General features: G+C 29.6%; 3 protein-coding genes across 3 annotated transcripts in view; 1 reads left to right on the top strand and 2 right to left on the bottom strand.

The window, feature by feature from the left end:
• The window catches only part of LOC130901298 (uncharacterized), a 28,516-nt gene extending 21,692 nt beyond the window's left edge, over positions 1-6,824 (bottom strand). The window contains exons 1-2 of the mRNA XM_057812537.1: positions 6,653-6,824; positions 3,626-3,716 (exon numbers count right to left, since the gene is read on the bottom strand). Coding sequence (XP_057668520.1) covers positions 3,626-3,707 — 82 coding nt within the window. The 5' untranslated portion in view covers positions 3,708-3,716; positions 6,653-6,824. The remainder of the gene's footprint in view (positions 1-3,625; positions 3,717-6,652) is intronic.
• Positions 6,825-8,737: 1,913 nt separating this feature from the next.
• On the bottom strand, positions 8,738-16,246 carry LOC130901291 (ubiquitin-like modifier-activating enzyme ATG7). The gene is made up of 12 exons (XM_057812520.1): positions 15,806-16,246; positions 15,548-15,743; positions 14,257-14,367; positions 13,421-13,644; positions 12,988-13,200; positions 12,794-12,938; positions 11,688-11,843; positions 11,121-11,309; positions 10,896-11,063; positions 10,233-10,348; positions 9,018-9,318; positions 8,738-8,908 (listed from the first exon to the last, which is right to left on the bottom strand). Exons 1-12 carry the CDS (start codon positions 15,997-15,999, stop codon positions 8,849-8,851), a joined length of 2,073 nt encoding a protein of 690 aa, XP_057668503.1. The 5' UTR covers positions 16,000-16,246; the 3' UTR covers positions 8,738-8,848.
• A 219-nt stretch (positions 16,247-16,465) lies between these two features.
• Positions 16,466-17,563, top strand: LOC130901299 (uncharacterized). The gene is made up of 2 exons (XM_057812538.1): positions 16,466-17,057; positions 17,117-17,563. Exons 1-2 carry the CDS (start codon positions 16,485-16,487, stop codon positions 17,435-17,437), a joined length of 894 nt encoding a protein of 297 aa, XP_057668521.1. The 5' UTR covers positions 16,466-16,484; the 3' UTR covers positions 17,438-17,563.
• Positions 17,564-19,342: the final 1,779 nt, after the last annotated feature.

Below are 19,342 nucleotides of genomic sequence, written 5' to 3' on the forward strand. Positions count from 1 at the left end.
TAGCCATCAATAGTGAAGGTTTTCAGTGAATTTGTAAACAAAAAAGTGGTTTTGGAAGGCATTAGCCCAAACAATATAAAAGCTGAACCAAATTCTACTCTGGGTGAGACTGCGCCTTCTTTATCAACAGTAAAATATTGGGAAGAAGAGCAGTACGACTTGCGAAGACCATCATCGCAGTGGTGAACTAAATGAAGTGACGACTCCAAAAATGTAGAAAAAAATTCACAAAGCGGTACTGGATAACCGTCAACTGAAAGTACGCGATCTAGCAGACATAGTAAGCATTGCAAAAATGCGATATATCACATATTAAACGAAAACTTGGACATGGACAGTTGCCGCGTTTACTGACAAGGGAACAAAACAGCGTCGCGAAGATGTTTCCACCGAGTGTTTGGCAATGTTTCATAGAAATAAAGCTCAATTTTTACGTCGGTTCATAATTATGGATGAAACTTGGGCCCATCACTCTACACTCGAAATAAAAGAACAATCAAAACAAATGGACTGAAATATCTCACTCAAAGATTTTAGATGGTTTTATTACTTTAAATTCTCTTTAACAGTCAACCTTAATAAGATACCATTTTTTAAAAGTGAAAATTTTAAATTTTTCAAAGTTAACTTTTAATAGTATACACTTGATTGCAATAAATGATTTTAAGAATGTTTTTGTCCATATAACTTCAATGATTACTTAATAAAAAAGGTACAAACGATTATATTTGAGAAGAGGTCAATTTTAAGAGTAATTGTTATTAGTTTTAAAACATTATAAATCAACATTTTTGTATAAATTTTTTTTCAATTGGTTCGTTTTTTGTGTAGATTATGAAAAAAAAATAACAACTTCATTTGATTATTTGAAAAAAAGTTATCAACAATTATACGTGAATGAGTGCATTTCCATGAACATTTAAAACCAATACAAGTTTTCATTTTTTATTACCATAATTTTTTTCGCAAATCTGCCATAAAAACGAATATTTTGAAAAAATTTATCGAAATCGCATAATTTTTCGATTTTCTAGAGCGAAAGTATAAAATTACCTTATATCTTGTATAAACATCAACTGGTTCAAAATATTTTTAATGGCACATCATATATATTTCGACAGACTTAACGATTAAAACTTATTTATATTTGCAGAGAAACTGCAATTGCATTCCTTGTCTACATAATATAAATATTGGCAAGGTGTTTTTTTGTATTTAAACATACAACGACGAGTAAACCATGGCGGGTCGGCGATCGGTAAATATTCCAACTTTGTTGTTAACTTTGGGGGGGCACTAGTTCGACTGCATACCATGCCACTTGAAAAATTCTCGCCTCCTCTTCACCTTTTTAGTTTCAGTCACATTCTAATGTATCGTCCGGTTATCCTTATAAACCGGAAATACAGAGGCGTATTTTTATATATTGAATAATTTTCTTATTTTACTATTTCATATACAGTATGGTATTCAAAATGAAGACTTCATATTTATCTCTAAGGATAAGTCGATTTCAACATTTATCTAAATGTTTTTTTTGTCCTCGTACTAATTTCCTTTATTTTTATTGTATCGTTTCTATCAAAAGAAAACTCTATAGCAGGTATGGCCAAGCTCTTTGATAATCATGCAAATTTTGTACGAGATAAGGTGTAAATCTCTTCAGATTTCTCAGTTATGATTCTCATATTGAATTTTCCTACCATTTAACTGACTGAACGGCCGACCGGAACTGAAGGTTGAAGTGATGAAATAAAAGATAACATTTTCATGTAAAAACGCATGGAGTGCTTTCTAAGACAACTTTCATATACATACAACTCTACTGATCAGTCAGTATCCATCGACATAAAATATTTACACTAATGAACATCAAGCACTTCACGCTATTTTATATGAAAACTGTATGTTTTATTGATCAATTGATCCTTATTTCGAAATGTTGAAAAATTTTAATTAATTAAAATAACTAGAATGAGAATAAATTTTAGAAAAACAACTTCTAAACGAAATTAATAATTATAAACATTTTATTTTAGAAATTAATCAAATAAAATCTATGAAGAAACGACCTCCAAGAAGTTGGCACTTTGAAGTTACAAAAATTTTGAAGATTATTCTAAGTTTGTTTTGTTCCAAAACGGTTTGCGAATGAGAACGAAACTTTCACAGAAAAAATCCCATTTTTGATCTAGGACCACATTTTTTCAGCCGTTCACAATCTTTAAGCTAACATCACACTTTCGAGACATCGCGATTATAATCGTTGTTCTGAGTTGTTTCAAGTTTGTTCTCAATTGTTCTAATACAACAAAAAACGAGAGGGAGATATTGACAACATGCTCGTGGTCCTCCTTGTTTACGCTTAACTATAGAATGAGTATATTAGTTACTAATGTCAATCGATAAGAAGTTGTCAATTTGAATATTTTTCATTTACTTATAAAGATAATACCATTATAGAATCAGCAAAAAATCATAAATTAGATCATTTTTTAAATGCCTTTTCCATAAAAAATTGCAACAACTATCTTCTAAAATGTCTTTTTTAATGAGTAATGAGTTACTCTGAATGTATAAATCCAGATGAGAAAAATAAATTAATTGTCCAACTTCCATATTGGAAACTCATAGTTTGTAGATATTTTACATAGCAACGTAAATAAATGGTCAAGGTATAAGTAAATCTTTTAGTGGAAAACATTTTTTTCGAATTTTTTCACGATTTCCATAGTTATTAAGAAGAGATATTTGGCGAGTTTGAAACAGCACGTAAACTTTCAAAATTTCAAATAGAAAATCATTTGTAAAAAAGACTTCAAAGGAAAGTAGATGCGTTCTTATTTAGAAAAAAATTTGCGACAGTAGACAAAATCTTTGCCACGGTTCAAGATGATACGGAGTTTTTTTAAGGAAAAAGCCTTCCATAAAGTCTATTTTAGTTGAAAGAAGTTTTATTGTAGTATGTAGAAGTAGAACAAGCCCAGAACAACCACTAAAATCTAGTAAAAAGCTAGAACAACTCATAAAATAGCGATTTTTCTAAATTGAGATGGCAGTGAGATATAAGTTGAATAATATAATTAATTTTCTTAAAATTTTGGAAAAATAATTTGATTGAAGCAATATGCTCGAACACCAGAGAACAAACTTGAACCAACTCGGAACAACTATTATAATCGCGACAGCTCGAAAGTGTAATTATTATTCGCGAAATTTGTGACTAACATTTTATAAAATAATCTCTAAAAGTTTCATTATGGCCAATATGCCATTTTGAAACAAATTAGAACAACCCTATTACAACCTGTAAAAATCTTGAAAATATCTGGAACTTTAAACTGCTTTAGGATAGAGAAACGAAGTTCTGCTACTGAGGTGATGCAAAAGTGTTTATTTAGACTAAAAACCAAATATACACACCTTTTACAGACAATAGCAGGATCAGAGCGCATGTAATAATTCGCATTTCAATGATTATCACTTAAATTTCATCTTGACCATTTCCCCATGTTTTTTAATTATAAATACTAGTTTTATGACACCGTGTATATAATAATATACCTCGATGAAATGAGAGAAAGGAAATCATGCTGTTAGATCTGTACTGTACTGAAAAACTTACCGGAAACTCCTAAATGTTGATTTTCCTGAACCATAGTCGCCGCTCTGGATAAAACTTCCAGAGGAGATTCCCCACTCTCCATGTCGTTTATCTGAAATAGAAATGTTGACGTTTGGAACTTGTTCGTATCACTATTACCGTCAAATTATCAAGGATTAAAATGTGATATAATTCCTTTAAATATACATCATTTAGAAGGTGCTTTAAACCATTTATTGGACTGAATACATATTATAAAATTTATAATTAAATGATTCAGATTAGAATTTTAAAATTCCACATTCCATAGCCGATCCTGTCTATCGATAGTTATTCTAAGCACATATGAAAAGTATGCGGTTTATGTGTTTACTCATTTTATCAACAAAAAATGTACCAAGTATCTCGTTGAAATATGATAAATAATATCTTAATAAAATGAACCGTTTGGGATTATCAGACGGTTGGTATTTATGATTTTCTTAAACAAAAAATTCAAATGATCAAAAACTGAAATTAAATTAAGACACATTTGAATGTAATGTTATATATAGAAACAAAACACCTTGTATATCAATAGAATTTCAATTCTACTACAAATTCTATGTTACGAGGATGGTCCCAGAAGTATCAGGTCCAACAAAGAAAACTTTAGAAAAAATATATTTTTTTTTCAAAGTAATCTCCTTTTAGCTCCATACACTTTTTCCAGCGATGTTCAATAAGTTTGATACGCTTTTTATAAATAAGAATCGTCAAATTCCTCAAAATAACCATTAACTGCCGACATCACCTCTTCATCATTGGAAAATTATTCCACGTGCATCCCAAAAAACGCCTTGACCTTGCCTGCAGATGGAACGGTCTTTGTCTTCTTTGGATTCGGTTCTCTCTTTACAGACTATTGTTTTGATTGTTCTTTTGTTTTGGGTGTGAAGTGATGGATCCACGTTTCATCCATGATTATGAAACGGCGCAAAAAACGGCTTTATTTTTGCGAAACTATGCCAAACAGTCGATGGAAACATCTTCACGCAACATTCATCTTGCGCACATCTTTCGCATGTCCAAATTTTCAGTTAATATGCGATGTACTGTACGTTTTACATGCCTACTATGTCTGCTAGCTCGCGCACTTCCAGTTGATAATCATCCTGAACCCGTTTGGCATGGCCAATATTTTAATTTTATTAACGAAGAAGCCTCTCACCAAGAGTAGAATCTAGTTCAGATTTTATATTAGTTGGGCTAATGCCTTCCAAATCACATAACGATGACCAATTTCCATGTTTATAAATTCACCGAAAATGTTCACTATTAAAGGCTGCCAAATAACTTGGCGTCTTCAAACTTGAAACATATGCTGTACAGATTGTATAATTTCTTATACAATGGTGTTTTCAAGCAATTACCGCCACCTCTAAGTCAGGCCAAGTACTTTTGCGACCATCCTCGTAGTGGTAGTGTTCAGTATAAAATCGCATAAAATTTCCAATACAACCTTTCAACAAAATTTATTTACTCTACTCTAGAGTTAAAAATATTCAATTTCACCAAAATAATTGTCACGTAAATTGAATTTTCTAAATAAAAACTGCGTATATCAATAGACTTTCATTTAAACAAATCCCATAAAAAATGTTGGCACGTCACTGACCTCTCCTTTAGTGTTTAGAAATATTTTCTTGATAAATCATTTTGTAATATTTGGAAACCGCTATAAAACATTTTTTTTTTCATGGTCGATAATCAAAATTTGTCGTCGTCTATAATGGAATTCTTAATAATACAAATTGATAATTGTGAAAACATACTACATTCCAGTTACATCTAAAGACAATAAACCATACACACACATTGTTAAATTTTAAGAGAAGGTTATGAGCAACTGCTGGTATCTGTCTGGTCCTATAATAAATAATTTTTGGTCTGTATTTGGGAATTTTTAGCCATCTGTTCAACATGTGTGGTCTTTTTTAATGTTGTTCATTGAAGGGTACTATAGAGTTTAGTGAGAAAAATATATCTAAGAAAATTAATACAATCCTATAAGAAAATAGTAGTGATCATCTTCTAAAACTGTACTGGTTTAAAAATGCAAAAAACATCAAAAACTATGCAAAAATAATAAAAATATTGATTTAAACAAGCATAAAATCTGAAAATGGGCATAACTAGCGAAACTTATTGATTATTGTTCAAAAGATCTTCAAGTACACATTTGTATATTAAAAAGCACAAAATGTCATCCCAATAAATCCTCTCCTTGCTATATAAGGCCAGATTAATATCGATAAATAATTTTATTTATTATAAAATATAAACCAAATAAATTTTAACAAAAATCTTAGCCACAATACTTACGTTGATAATAAGCAAATATAAATACTGTTTACTAAGGTAAGTATTTTTACATGAGTAACTCAGAATATTGAAAATAACTTAAATAAATAAATAAAAATTAAATAAATAACGAAAAAAGTTAGTATCACATGAAACACGACCTACTTACAAAATTGTGAATACAAAAATTAAAATGAGATATGAATGTTAATTTAAAATATCAATACTGATATATGAGATTGAAACGTAGGTTACAAAATGTATGAAAGTATAGTTTACAGCGACATCAAACGTTATTTGAATGTTAAATAAAAAGATCTTGAAACACGAATAAAATTGGGGAAAACAATCTGAATGACCCCATTACTAGAATATTTAGAATTCCGTAACAATTGTGAATAAAAAATGTAGTTTAGCCAACGACATTAATAAATTTAATCATGTTTTTGGCAAAACTATTTAGTAATTTGTAGGGTAAAATATATTTTAATTCATTATAAGTTAATATCGAATTTTTTATTGATAATAATTATATTCGGATTGATGAAATATACAATAAATAAAATGAAAAGGAATTTCTACTATAAAACAATATGTAAAACAACACTTACATTAAGAGAATTGGGAAGCAAATAGAAATTACACCCTTAAAATCAATACCCCTATACAAAGTGCAGTAACCAACTTAAAAACGTTGCAACTAACCTTATATTTTTCCTATATTTTTGTAAATCCTTTATGTTGATATCACTATATGTGGAATGATTGTACACCGATATTTAAATTGTTTTTCTCAATAAAACTCACTAACAAGTAAAACTGTTAAAAGAATTTGACATTTCGGTCGAACCTGTGAGTTTGGTATGCATGGAATGTCAAATATTTACTTTGGCCACCTATTGGGAAACTTCTCAATTACAAAATCCGTGTTACAATTAAATAAAAACCAAACTGGAATCATTATTTTTGTAAAAAAAACAAACAACATTCTTAGTATTTTAATGACACTATAATGAATCAATTCCACTACTTGAATGATCAGTTCTCAAACATAGTAGAAACAAATTGAATGACTGATATATTGAAATATATTCTAGCATTGTAAATTGGTCTCTATGGTATTGGTAGAAATATTTTGCAGATCAAGACAGCCGTGGCCCGTGTGTGAAGATAGTTTTGAGTAAAATTATGATAGAATATTGGAAAGTTACTACTGATTGTTATGTTGGAAAGAATGCATTGCCAATATTTTATTCCTTGAAAGTACACGCAAATTATTGATATTTTAGCGGGTTTTATTTTAAATCAACAAACGAATTGAAATTGTTACAACGTCAAAAGTTCAATTGAACTAATTTAAAATTTTGATTAGATACATTGTATGTACATACAATAACAATTTTATTACCAATATTCATTGTTTTAATGATGATCAGATATAAAAAATAGAGAATGATAAAATTTAATAAAAATAACCGAAACATCCTTTTGGGTATGCAACTAGTATAACTTGTATAAAATACCAGCCGAGGTTTAAACGAATCTTCATTAAAATATTAAACATTTTTAAAAAATATTTGTATTCTTAGGATCAAAAAGTTTGTGTTATATACAGGGTTATTCTAAATGATGGATCCATTTTTAAAAATTCGTATTTATTAAAGTACAAATGCTACATAACTAATTTTTACGCCAATGAAAAAGGGAAATTTCAAAGTTTTTTTTAATGTATTACAAGTGTAGAGTTCTCGTGGCAATAGGCCGCCATTCACTGTCACTACCAGTTGTGAGTGAGATGGCGACTGGCGAGAAATATTCATGGAACCAATTGCAATTAACAATTTTGTTAATCAAATCCAATCTGCAAGAAGACGACCTTTCAATTCCATACAAATTGAAACTAGTATTTCTGTTTATTCTTCAATAAAAAGTCCCTCATTCACAAATGGAACTTGTACATTCTTCACTGATCTCTCTAATGGTGGTTTTCATCTGTTTTTGAAATCGAAGGACGTCTCCACCAGTACTGGATCTCAACTGATTTATTTCCACTTCTAATCGTTCTGAAATCGCTATATCATATATTGAGCTTTTTTGGTAATTTGTTTCAGCATGTAACAAACTAAATGTCGATGTGTTGTTCAAAAGTCCAGTTTAACAACATGTAATTGTACATACTACATGTATGCAGCGTAGGTGAAAATAGTAAAAAGTCCAGATATGTCATAAACTGCATTGAAAAGTGGTAGGGCCTTGTCCAATTGCCACTAGAATCGTAGTAATTACACACATCAATTCATATAAAAAAATTGAGACGAAAATAGTGTCATTTTACTGGCCAGGTTTTCATTCTCATGTAGCGAGTAGATTTTACCTTGTACATTATTATAAGTTAAGATACAAGGTACACAGAAAATTAGAATTTCAACTATAATTATAAATAACATAGAACTCGAAGTTGTTATGATATAAATAGTTAGTGAACATTTATAACTCGTGTGGCTGACACACAGATGACGCTGCAATTGTCAAGACCATATGACATTCATGAACTACCAGCTTTCAAAAGACTGTGTAAAATTTCATAACATTATGATTATTCATAGTGTGAGCTACTTAGCTACTTTTGTTATTTACAAAACATTTAAATGCGTTGATTTAGTAATAAGCATCTAATACTATGCATTGTTGTATTTTTACATTATTTTACACCACTAAATAAGTCGTGTGATTGACACACAGATGGCGCTGCCTCTATCAAATCTATATGGCGTATATGAAGTAGACAACTGTGTGCATACGCTTGGATATTTTTAATGATCAAAATAAGTACAACACAGTAAACTAAGTAAATAATATGTTGAGTTACAAGTGAAATCACGTTGACTATACAAATTCCTTCTAATTGTTTGAACCAACACTGGAACCACCAACATCTTCTCCATCACTAAACTCCAGTATCTACAAAAATATACAAATTTAAAATAACATGGGAAATTTCATCTTTGTGTTAGATTCCAATCTTAAAAAATCTTTTTTGATAATTTGAAAATAAAAGAAATGACCTTACTTCTTCCATTTCCATTTCTTTATATATTTCAGTTAATAAAGCTACATCTTCTAAATGTTTCGAAGAAGCGAATACCTCGAATAGAAATTCCATTCCTTTCTGTCTGTACTCATTGATAATCAGATCTGAACAAGCTACGCAATTTTTATATTTTTCAGTTGCTGGTAGAAACTGTTCGAAAGAAGACAAGAAACCTCTTATGGAATGCGGTACTATACCCAAAATTGAGGGATTTAAATTTTCCATGTTCAAGTTATTTGAATTTTGGTTACATGAAGTGTAGAAAGCAGGTGCTGATACCCTGGAATAAATAAAACTATTTTGTATATTTGAAAACAAAAATAGTCAAAATTTATTATTTAAAATAGACATGAACATCACAGTTCTCAGCATTTTTTTATTTATAATTGATAACTCGAATCAACATGAACTATGACTTAGACAACATATCACTAGATATGTTGTCTTGATTTATATATTTAAATTTAAATATGTTAATAAACCGCCTGTTATAATAAAAAGTTATATAAAAAGCAAATATCAAAAGCTGAATTTTAGTATTTTAATCGTACATCAAAGATTGCTGCCTTCGCCGAATTTTAGAATTCCATAATAGCCGGACAGTGCCGGCTTAAAAATCCATTTCGCCAACTTGTTCGTAACAATATAGTAATAGCGACAGACACATTTAAGAAAATGGAAGAATAAAAAGTAGATATGTAAATAAAGACAATAGAAACCTGGGGATGGAAGTAAATATAAAAAAATACAGAAAGATGGTAGTGTATAAAAAAAAGGACGTGGTGATGATTTAATAATGAAATGACAAAGGATAGATAATGACCAAATTTTAATACCTGGAAGTCATTTTCAAAGATGAAAAAATATATGTACAGATAGCGAACAGAATAAGAAAAACAAATGACTATATTAGTCAGTTAAATTTCTAAATCCTCTTATTAGAGTTTATTTACAAACAATATGAATATAATTTCACAGTACCATATTATTTATGTTAAAAAGTTAGTTGGCAAGTTAGACCAAATCATTAATAAATTATTATCGGTTTCAGAACATTTACTTTATTTCAGATAGATATAATGGTTTGCCTCAAACTTTAACCACTAAAAGAATCCTGAATTTCTTTCATTAAATTATAGCTGGAGACTCTATATTGAGTAGATACGTTTTTTAATTAGTTTTTTATTTGTTTACCCCTCTGTATGTTGCAACAAAGAAACTGCTAATTCGGCTGCCAAAGCACCAGCTATTTGAGACACACCGGGTCTTGTGACAGTGCACTGTTGATCTAAAGTTCTATGTTTCATAGACTAAAAAAATACAAAATAAAATACACATTTAGAAACGTGAATTAGAATGTAAACAAATGAGCATTAATGCAAATTTGAATTGATTTCTCTAGTTTTCTTACATGTTCTGGGGTTATCTTTCTCTAAAAAAGGTGATAAGAATAGATTAAGTTATATAGTTAAGCACTATATCAATAAAAACTGCTGATATTTTATTTATTAATCTTTCCACTGCTTCATGAAGTCGAGCCGATTGTGCCTTGTATGCCTCTCACACCTAAACTTCTTGTGATGAGTATTTCTACATCTGTTAGGTTTAGGTTTTCATTCAAACAATCATTGTTTCTACTCACATTTCACATTTAATTTGATTGAAAAATATTATGAAATTAATTATGAAAGTTCGAGAATTTCATGACAGAAAATGTAACTTAAGAAATTTTATGGGTCCATTTTAATCGGTACCAGCAGTTGAACTTTGAAAATCTTGTGCTTAACTTTAGACATGGTCCGCATTACAAAACATTCGTCAGGTCTACTAAAATAACCCAAGAACAAATAAACTTACATCTCCGGGGGCAGTAACATCATTACAAAAGTAACAACCTAAATTATTTCCTAGTATGCATTTAAAACCTTCCGGATGTGGTAAAAGTGATTTATTGGTAATTTCATTGTGTATACCATGCCTCATTATGAGATACGAATCAAAGCCTAAAGCTGCATTAACAACCAACTGAAAAGTAAAAATATTTATTATAAAATGTAGGCAATAGTTCAATAGATTTTTCACTTTTTGCTGATTTGCTCCTAATAATGTTGGTAACCATCTACTTTCTCTAGAATCCATCAATAAGAACATAACATCGTGTTCTTCAATTAGTTCAATGAGTTTTCGAACATCTACTGTAGTTTGTTCAATAAAACTTTGCCCAACTGTATGACCAGGCATTGATATATTCATATGGTAACCTTTGCTGTTCTAAAATAATATTCATAAATATTTGAAGTAGATACACACTACCCTATATTATCAAAGTAATTTATGATAGGGAACATTTATTTTGATGTTTAGTAGATCCTCTAGGGAGGTTCTGGGACGGAAGTAACGTTTACGTGCTCGTGGTTTCCTTATCGCCTCGTCTAACCGCAGGCGATAACACCAACATCGAAGTATCATAATACACGTTGTGTTACATATAGGCAGGGTTAAAAAATTATATATGTACGTGTTTTATAACGGCAACATCGACGAAGCGATAAGCCCGTAAACGTCACTTCAGTCCCAGAACCCCCTTAGATCATCTACTACGATTACTTATTGAGTTAGTCATCACTCAAGCATGTTATTTACACTTACCACACCGGGAAATATTAATTTCAGTCCATCGGCGGCTGCTTGTGCTTTTGGTTTTGCTTCGACAGAATCTTGATAAGTGAATAAACTCTGCCTCACTGGATTTGAGAAAGAAACAGTCGCGTTATCGACAAAAGTGATATTTCTAATACCCCAACCCTTTAAATAATAAAAAACAACTAAATCTTAACCCAAAATACAAATAATTATAAAAATTTTTCAAACAATTTTTATACATTATCCTAGTTTTCAAAAGAAATATTAAATTGAACACAGATGGGTCTAGACCAAATATTCATTATTGCTAACCGGGTGTCTTATATAAATACTTGCTACAGACTTATGGGATTCATCCTGATAGTGCAGTAGCTAGTAAATTTCTGAGCTCTCATCTCATCCACTCAAAACTGACGAAGAATACTCCATGATATAGAAAAGTATAATATAATCTCTTTTAACTGGGTTCCTGGTTAGATGGAATCAAAGGAAAAAAAAGGCCAGAAAAGAAGCATAAATGCCTTTTATTAGTTGCTAGCATGTATGTGACTTCAATTTTGTTAAATTCAAAAAGCATTTTCCTAAGAAGTTTCCTCACTTGCTGCCTACAGGAGACAGCCACCTCCAAAAGAACCAGATCAGTGCTGACTTTGTGAGGAGGTTGAATCTCCAGTTCACTCAGTTCTAGGCCTTATCATTGCAAGCATACACAAGACAAGAAATATGTAGGAGTAAAGATCTAACATTTCAAAAGACAGCACAGGTACTATAATGCATTATATCTCCGAAACTAAGAAGAAAACTGTAGATAAGGTGTCCCAGCCCTACAGAGAAAAAGTTTTACTAAATAAGGGCCATTCCTAAAATCTATCTGTCACCAAAATAAATTAACAAGTTTTTCTCTCTCTGATAAGGGGACACAATCAACCTCAGTGTTATAGTGTAATGTTACCCCTAATTAAATCTATCTAAATGCATATATATTAGAGTAAAAGCAGTAATTCTAAAAAAAATAATTATTAATAAGAAAACTTTGGAAACATCAGCCTATGTAAAATAAAACAATGCACTGCAGTTATTGATACTGTTAGTACCAATTTAAATGAACTTACTAATAAAGTCCTGGCTACAGAACATCCTAAAGTACCAGCCCCCAATAACAAACATTTTGTTTTTTTTAGTTTTTCAAGATCAATAGAAGGCAAAAGGTTCCATTTCATGAGTTTCAAATTTAAATCAACAGAATTTTCAGCTATTCTAAAAAATCAAATTTTATTTGTAAATAAAATTTTTTTGTTATACTTACACTGAGGGGTCCAAAGACGTCCTCATATTAGCGAATCTTGGTCCCAATTTATCTCGTTCATTTCTCTCCCAACCCACCCATGAGGAGTAAACATCGGGATCTAGTTTCGGTAATTTCAGCACATGGATCATACTATCTTTTAAATGTATTTCAGACTTTCCTCTACTAAGAGTAATGGCTACAAATTTTACTTCCTTATTTTCTAAAAATGGACTAAAAAAGTGAATAAATAAATTGTTTCATTCTATATATAATGAATAAAACATTTTAATGGAATTCACAAAGTATTTATATCGAGAATTATTTTTTTTTTTATTTTATTTATTGTTTTTAAACTATAAGAATATTTAGGTCAATGCAGGATCATATATTAAATGACTTGCTGCTTAGAAAAAAATATATTGAAAACATTTCAAACAATACAGATACTTACCAATAATGCAAAATATGCAGCACAAAATTTCTTAGCTGAGTACCTACTTTAGAGCCTTTTGCTGTGTTATAGAACCCAAAATATATTTTGGAATCAGTGGAAGGTAATTTATCATAGGTAAATTCTAAAGTATTCAATTCTATTTCATCGTTTTTACGAAATAATGCAAAGTATCCATTTTGGGTGTTATCTAAATTTTTATATGAAGTCAAAAATTTTTGGAGCTGAAAATATGCAAATATAGTAAAAATTCGATTAGCTCGCCCTCGATTTGATTTGTTTTTAGTAGTGTTCTACCTAACAATATAATGCAATTAATTCAATGATCTGCATACTCAGAAACTATTAGTTGGATTAATCGAGTCTCTACTGTATGTTAATAAAATAAGTAATTTTGAATGGTGTTTCCGGTTGAAGACTCTAAATAAAAATGTCCAAGAGTTTTTTAAAATGCCAACGTTTCGTTTTTTTATTTGATCTTTATCAAGGTTGAATATGGTACATTATAACTGAAACTTAGATGACTATAGACAAGTAAACAAAAAATTGTGAAATTAGAAGTAAAACAATAATCAGATAGTGTAACAATTAAAATATCTATACATGTATATATAAATGAATAGGACACACTGTATGTAAGACAAATTATACAACATAAACAAATGAGAATGTTGTTTTAATTGGAATAATTTTAACAGTTTTTACCAAAACGTTGGCATTTTAAAAAACTCTTGGACAGTTTTATTTTGAGTCCTCAACCTACAACACCATTCAGAATTACATACTAGTAAGTACAATTATATCAACAATGAAAACAAAAGTGGGAAATAACTTACCAAATCATTATTAAATTCAGATATTATTTTATGTGTTGTAATGTTTATTATATTCACACCTTTAGGAACAGGAAATGCAAACCAATAATAATAATGGAATTTTTTTATATCCTATAAATGAAACAGATATAAAAATGATGTAAATTTTTATCAAAGTATTTACTGACAAAATTATAGTGTTCTTTTAATCTCTAGTTTCATATATTATTTACCAAACAAACAAAGAAGTTGTTAATGAAATCAACATTTACAGTGCAATGGAAGTCAAAATTATAATACATTATAATAATAGGGGGGTAACAAATTGATTAAGGGGCATTTTGAAAGTTGAAATTGTAACTCAACTATTACAACAATCATTACAAATAAAGAATTACATACTCCTTGTCTACCATATCTTATTGCAATTTTCTTAAGGTTCCTTTTTTTAATTATGAATGTGGAAAGTCGCAATGTGTATAAGGTGGACCAGATTGTACTAGCAATAGACCAGATGTTGTGCCAATAGTGAACCAATAAACAAGAAATTTATTTTAGAATATTTTTTTACGTAACAATCATCACAGCTCATTCTACAAGTTTGAAGTAATACCTACTTAAATGTGGTAAATAAGCTTCACCTTAATCATTTAAAATTATATATCAATACCACAGAATAAAAGAGAGTTTTAAAAAAACAATCTATGTAGTAGATTCAAGTCAGTGATAATGATAAAATTCCATGTTATATATAGCCATCAACATTCTCTTAAAATATGTGATTACCGTTTTAGAAGATATATAAATTGCAATACAAACCATCCAAATTTTAAAACAAAATGTTTAACCCTTCTTTTAGTAATACACAGCTTTGGATTAAGAAGTAGTTGGGTCTGGGCCAAAATCTAACAGATATAATATCTGGTTTTCAATGGATAGTGTTATTAATGACGACAATCACCCATATAACATAGTACAGTGATGTACATTGCCACGAGCTCACGGGAGGCGGATTATTTACATTTGAATGCATGGAATATAGAATTTATTATTATATAGAATGAAAAAATAGTACATGGATTAAATTAAATTAATTCATTCCCTATTCCCCATTTCATTTATTTATAGAAAAATGCAAAGTTTGATAAGGATCCAATATTGCTTTTAAGATAAATAATCAACTTAGTAATTTTTGGTCATAAGAAGGCTTTGAAGCTAGGTGAGGAATTCTTAAAAAATATGGCTTATACTGCTGATTTTTTCCATTATTGTTCTAGATTATAAATTAGCAATTGATAAAACGAATACTTACAGCAAAAGATAACAAAACGAAGCAATTTAGTACTGAAGGGTTCCTTAGGGCTTCACCATTTTTCAACTTCTCTTGCAGTTGTACTCCAAAATCATTAATAAGTTGTGTTTTATCATACTCCCGAAATCTCTCAATAGTATTTGTATTAATGAGTTTTCCATGGAATAATAAATTCATATTTTGGCCATAAGCAGAACTAAAATCACCCATTAATCCAATAAATTTACATATTCGTAGATTTTCGAGCTCCAAACTTACGTATTAAACGACGTACTATCAATTTCTACAAGACTAAGGGGGCAACTTGGGTTGTTTATTAACTCTAAATAGCCCCATATATGTTGTTCAACTTCATTCAATTTATATATATCTAGTTTAAGTTCTGATAACTTGCTCCAAAAACTGGGATTTACTGAAGATGATAATGGTACGTAAGAAAGTTTGGACGACATATTTTTCGCTCATTCACAACAAGAGAAACTTAGTTTTAAAAATCAAAAATTGAGGTTATAACAACTAAATTTTCTCATTTTAATAGTACTCATAGAATATCAAGTCCGTGATTCCAGTCAAATATAAAGATAAATAGAATAGCAATTTTTATTGTTTCATAAAAAAAATTAACAAACTTAAATCTCAATGATGTCAGGTGGAAGATAATTTAAATGACTTTAGATCCCATATTATCCAGTTAACAATAAGTGCGTTCTATGGAGCAGAATTTAAAAGAGATCGTATTTCGAAATTCATTCAATAAATTTTAATGATTATCAGCTTTAATTATAAATTGGGAAAGTAGGAAATTTCCTATTTTGGTTCCATTTAAGTAGAGTGTTTGATGATTTAAGGTTAATAATAATAATTTCATGGAACGTACCAAAGAGCACGTGGATACAAAAAACCGTTTCACAGCATGTCACTTAGGTGACAGGTGCAAATGTTCAAAAGTATATACTGGTTTGTTGTCGTTTACAGAGATCATATACTGTTAATAAACTTCTTAAATATGATTGAATATGAATACGAATGGTCAGAGGTCATGTCGATTAGTGAAATTGGTTCTTTTGGGTGTGATAAGAAGACTTGGCTGGAATATTCTAGTCATATGGAATCAATTTTTTTAAAGTATAAGGTTAGGAAAGGTCTGAAAAAACTTATTTGTATAGAGGCAATGGGCGCCAAAATCTTTGATCTTTTAACAATTCTCGTTAGACCAAAACATGTCGCTAACGAAGGTGTTACCTACGATTTTATAATAAATAAACTAGAAAGATACTTTCACCCAAATCAGGACGTGCATTTTTATGTTACTAAATTTCAATTGAGAAAACAGAGGTATACAGAAACATTTTTTGAGTATGTAACTGCTTTGCGTAAGATTATGGTGAATTGTAATTTTTCAAGAAAAAATCAACCTCGTAAATTACGAAACCAACTTATTTCGGGATGTGACGAGGATCTGAAATCAAAATTTAATCCACATTCCATATCGTTGTCGCAATTATTCGAAGTAAGTCTATTTTTCACGACTTTTTCTAGTTTTAACATATTCGAATTTATATTTAACAGGTAGGTCTTCTCTGGGATGATTCAAATATAATCAAACCACCTCCACATCCAAGAAACCACAAAGCAAGAAAAAATAGAATTGCAAAATGTTTCAGATGTGCTCAAGCTAAAACACTGCATAATAATGAACCTTGTGTTTTTGATTGGGCGAACTGTTCTCATTGCAATGTTAATGGACATGTTTCTATAGCTTGTAAATATAAAGATACTATTTGCAATAATTGCAGTGAAAAAGGACATGTTCATAAACTTTGCAAAAAGCCTGCTGTTGTCTCTTTAACATCTTCATTATGTGAATTGACTATAGCTAATGCCAACTGAACTCAAAGATTTCAAATGATTGACTTCATTTTCTCTATTTTGGATTCTAATATTCTTTATATTGATATAATTGATTTTCATTTAATTAAATAATTAATTAAATTTTAATTTTTTTTTTGAAAAGTTGTGAAATTATTTTTTCCTTTCCTACTCAAGCCTAACACGTTAAGTATGAGAATAATAGAATATATACAGGGTGCAGTAGTCAATCCTGCATTTTTAAAAATTTTATTGTGTATTAATGTAAGCCATATTGAATGTCTTGGGTTTGAAATTGTCAAAAATTAAAAGTATATCTTTAAGTTAAAATATTATTACAATTCATAAAACTCATTCAGTGAAATATATTTTCAACTTCCATTTACTTTTTATTGAGGTTTTACATATCATTCTCTTCAAAATTAAATTTTCTGTAAGTTTTATTTGAAAGTTTAGTGCATTTATTAGGTATGAACGAAGTTATTTCACTCTAAATGTAAAAAAGTGTATTTTGGAGTTCAGTTTTTTGTATTTTACGTCAGTTAATGTAAAAACTATCACAGTTACAGATCTTGAGACCTATTTTATTAAATTTTTCATGTCAATATTCAGGCAAAATCTATCGCTCACAAAGCGTTTTTGGAAGTTTTGTTATACCAATTTTTTTCCTTATATTTACCTGTATAATCATTTCCTGAAAGATTGGAGTGCTATTCCGAAACCCTGTATATTTCATTTTGGTTACAAGTACTATATCATCAGCGTGAGTCCACCACATAACCTTTAATTTCCTTTATGAATTTTCCTCATTAGGTTTGTATTCTCATCTTAAGCTAAATAGTATGGCCAATGGAGAGTCGCTTTATTTTACTCCTTTGTTAATCACAAACTCATCAGATTCTCCTCAAGGTAATAGTATTCTGACCTTGTTTCGCTCATATCATCTTGATTAATTTTCGTAGTTTTGTCTTTATACCTTGTTCTTTTAGTAATGTCAATAAATTGTTTCTTTTTACTTAGTCGAAAGCCTATTGGAAATTGATGAAGAGCATCTCATCGTCAGGTAAGGGAATAAGATGGATGGTTTATTAAATTAAACAACTTAATATTTCAGAACTATATTTTTATTTTATAAGTATATGTAAATGTTAAAACATAATATATGTAATTAGATAATACCAAAACTCGTTTAAAAAAAATTACGGTTTTGAGAATTTTGGATCTTTTGTCGCAATATAAAACATTAATTTACATTAAATTTTTAGACGACGCCATATGAAAGTTGTTCGATCTGTATTTATTTACATAACGAAAGGTACGTTTTGAGTGTTCCATGTACTGAAAGTGACAGTTCCGTACTACAAAACACTTTCGGGACGCTCTGGAGTAGACAAATTTAACTTCCTTAAATGTGATTCTAGCTACTTCAATGTTGACAGTTTCGTTTCACTTCGATGATTTTGCATAATCTTGAATTTTTAATTTTCCGAAATTCCATCAACATCTAGTAGACATATACATATTCTATCTGCATCCGATCCAATAAATATTCAAATAAGCTACAATCAACATTATTTTTTGCAAATAATTAATAAATTAATATTGATATTGCAAATATTATTAAGTACATTATACTGTTCAATAAATAAAATTTGATAATTCTCTATTATTTATTTTCTTTCCTCAGTGTAATTGAAAAAGTTTTGGACATATGCGTCGTCTAAAAAATGTTGTGTACGCCGCGGATGAAATACTACTTTGTTAGCATTTTCAGTCCTTGGCATACAAATAACTATTTCAACTTTATTAATTTCTCATTTTCATTAATGTCAGTTGATAAATTAAAATTTCAGTAATGAAAACAACCTAACGAGTGTTTAATTAATGAAAAACTTTCCCATTTATATATATGTATTTTTTGTTACT

This window comes from Diorhabda carinulata, chromosome X (assembly GCF_026250575.1).
Source record: "Diorhabda carinulata isolate Delta chromosome X, icDioCari1.1, whole genome shotgun sequence".
NCBI classification, from domain to species: Eukaryota; Metazoa; Arthropoda; class Insecta; order Coleoptera; family Chrysomelidae; genus Diorhabda; species Diorhabda carinulata.

Coding starts and splice junctions, on each gene's coding strand:
- LOC130901291 (XM_057812520.1), bottom strand. CDS start 15,999: ATGTCGTCCAAACTTTCTTACGTACCATTATCATCTTCAGTAAATCCC. Junction 14,368..15,547: donor TCGTTTTGTTATCTTTTGCT/GTAAGTATTCGT, acceptor TTTCATTTATAG/GATATAAAAAAATTCCATTA. Junction 11,064..11,120: donor TAGGAGCAAATCAGCAAAAA/GTGAAAAATCTA, acceptor TTTACTTTTCAG/TTGGTTGTTAATGCAGCTTT.
- LOC130901299 (XM_057812538.1), top strand. CDS start 16,485: ATGTTCAAAAGTATATACTGGTTTGTTGTCGTTTACAGAGATCATATA. Junction 17,058..17,116: donor CGTTGTCGCAATTATTCGAA/GTAAGTCTATTT, acceptor TATATTTAACAG/GTAGGTCTTCTCTGGGATGA.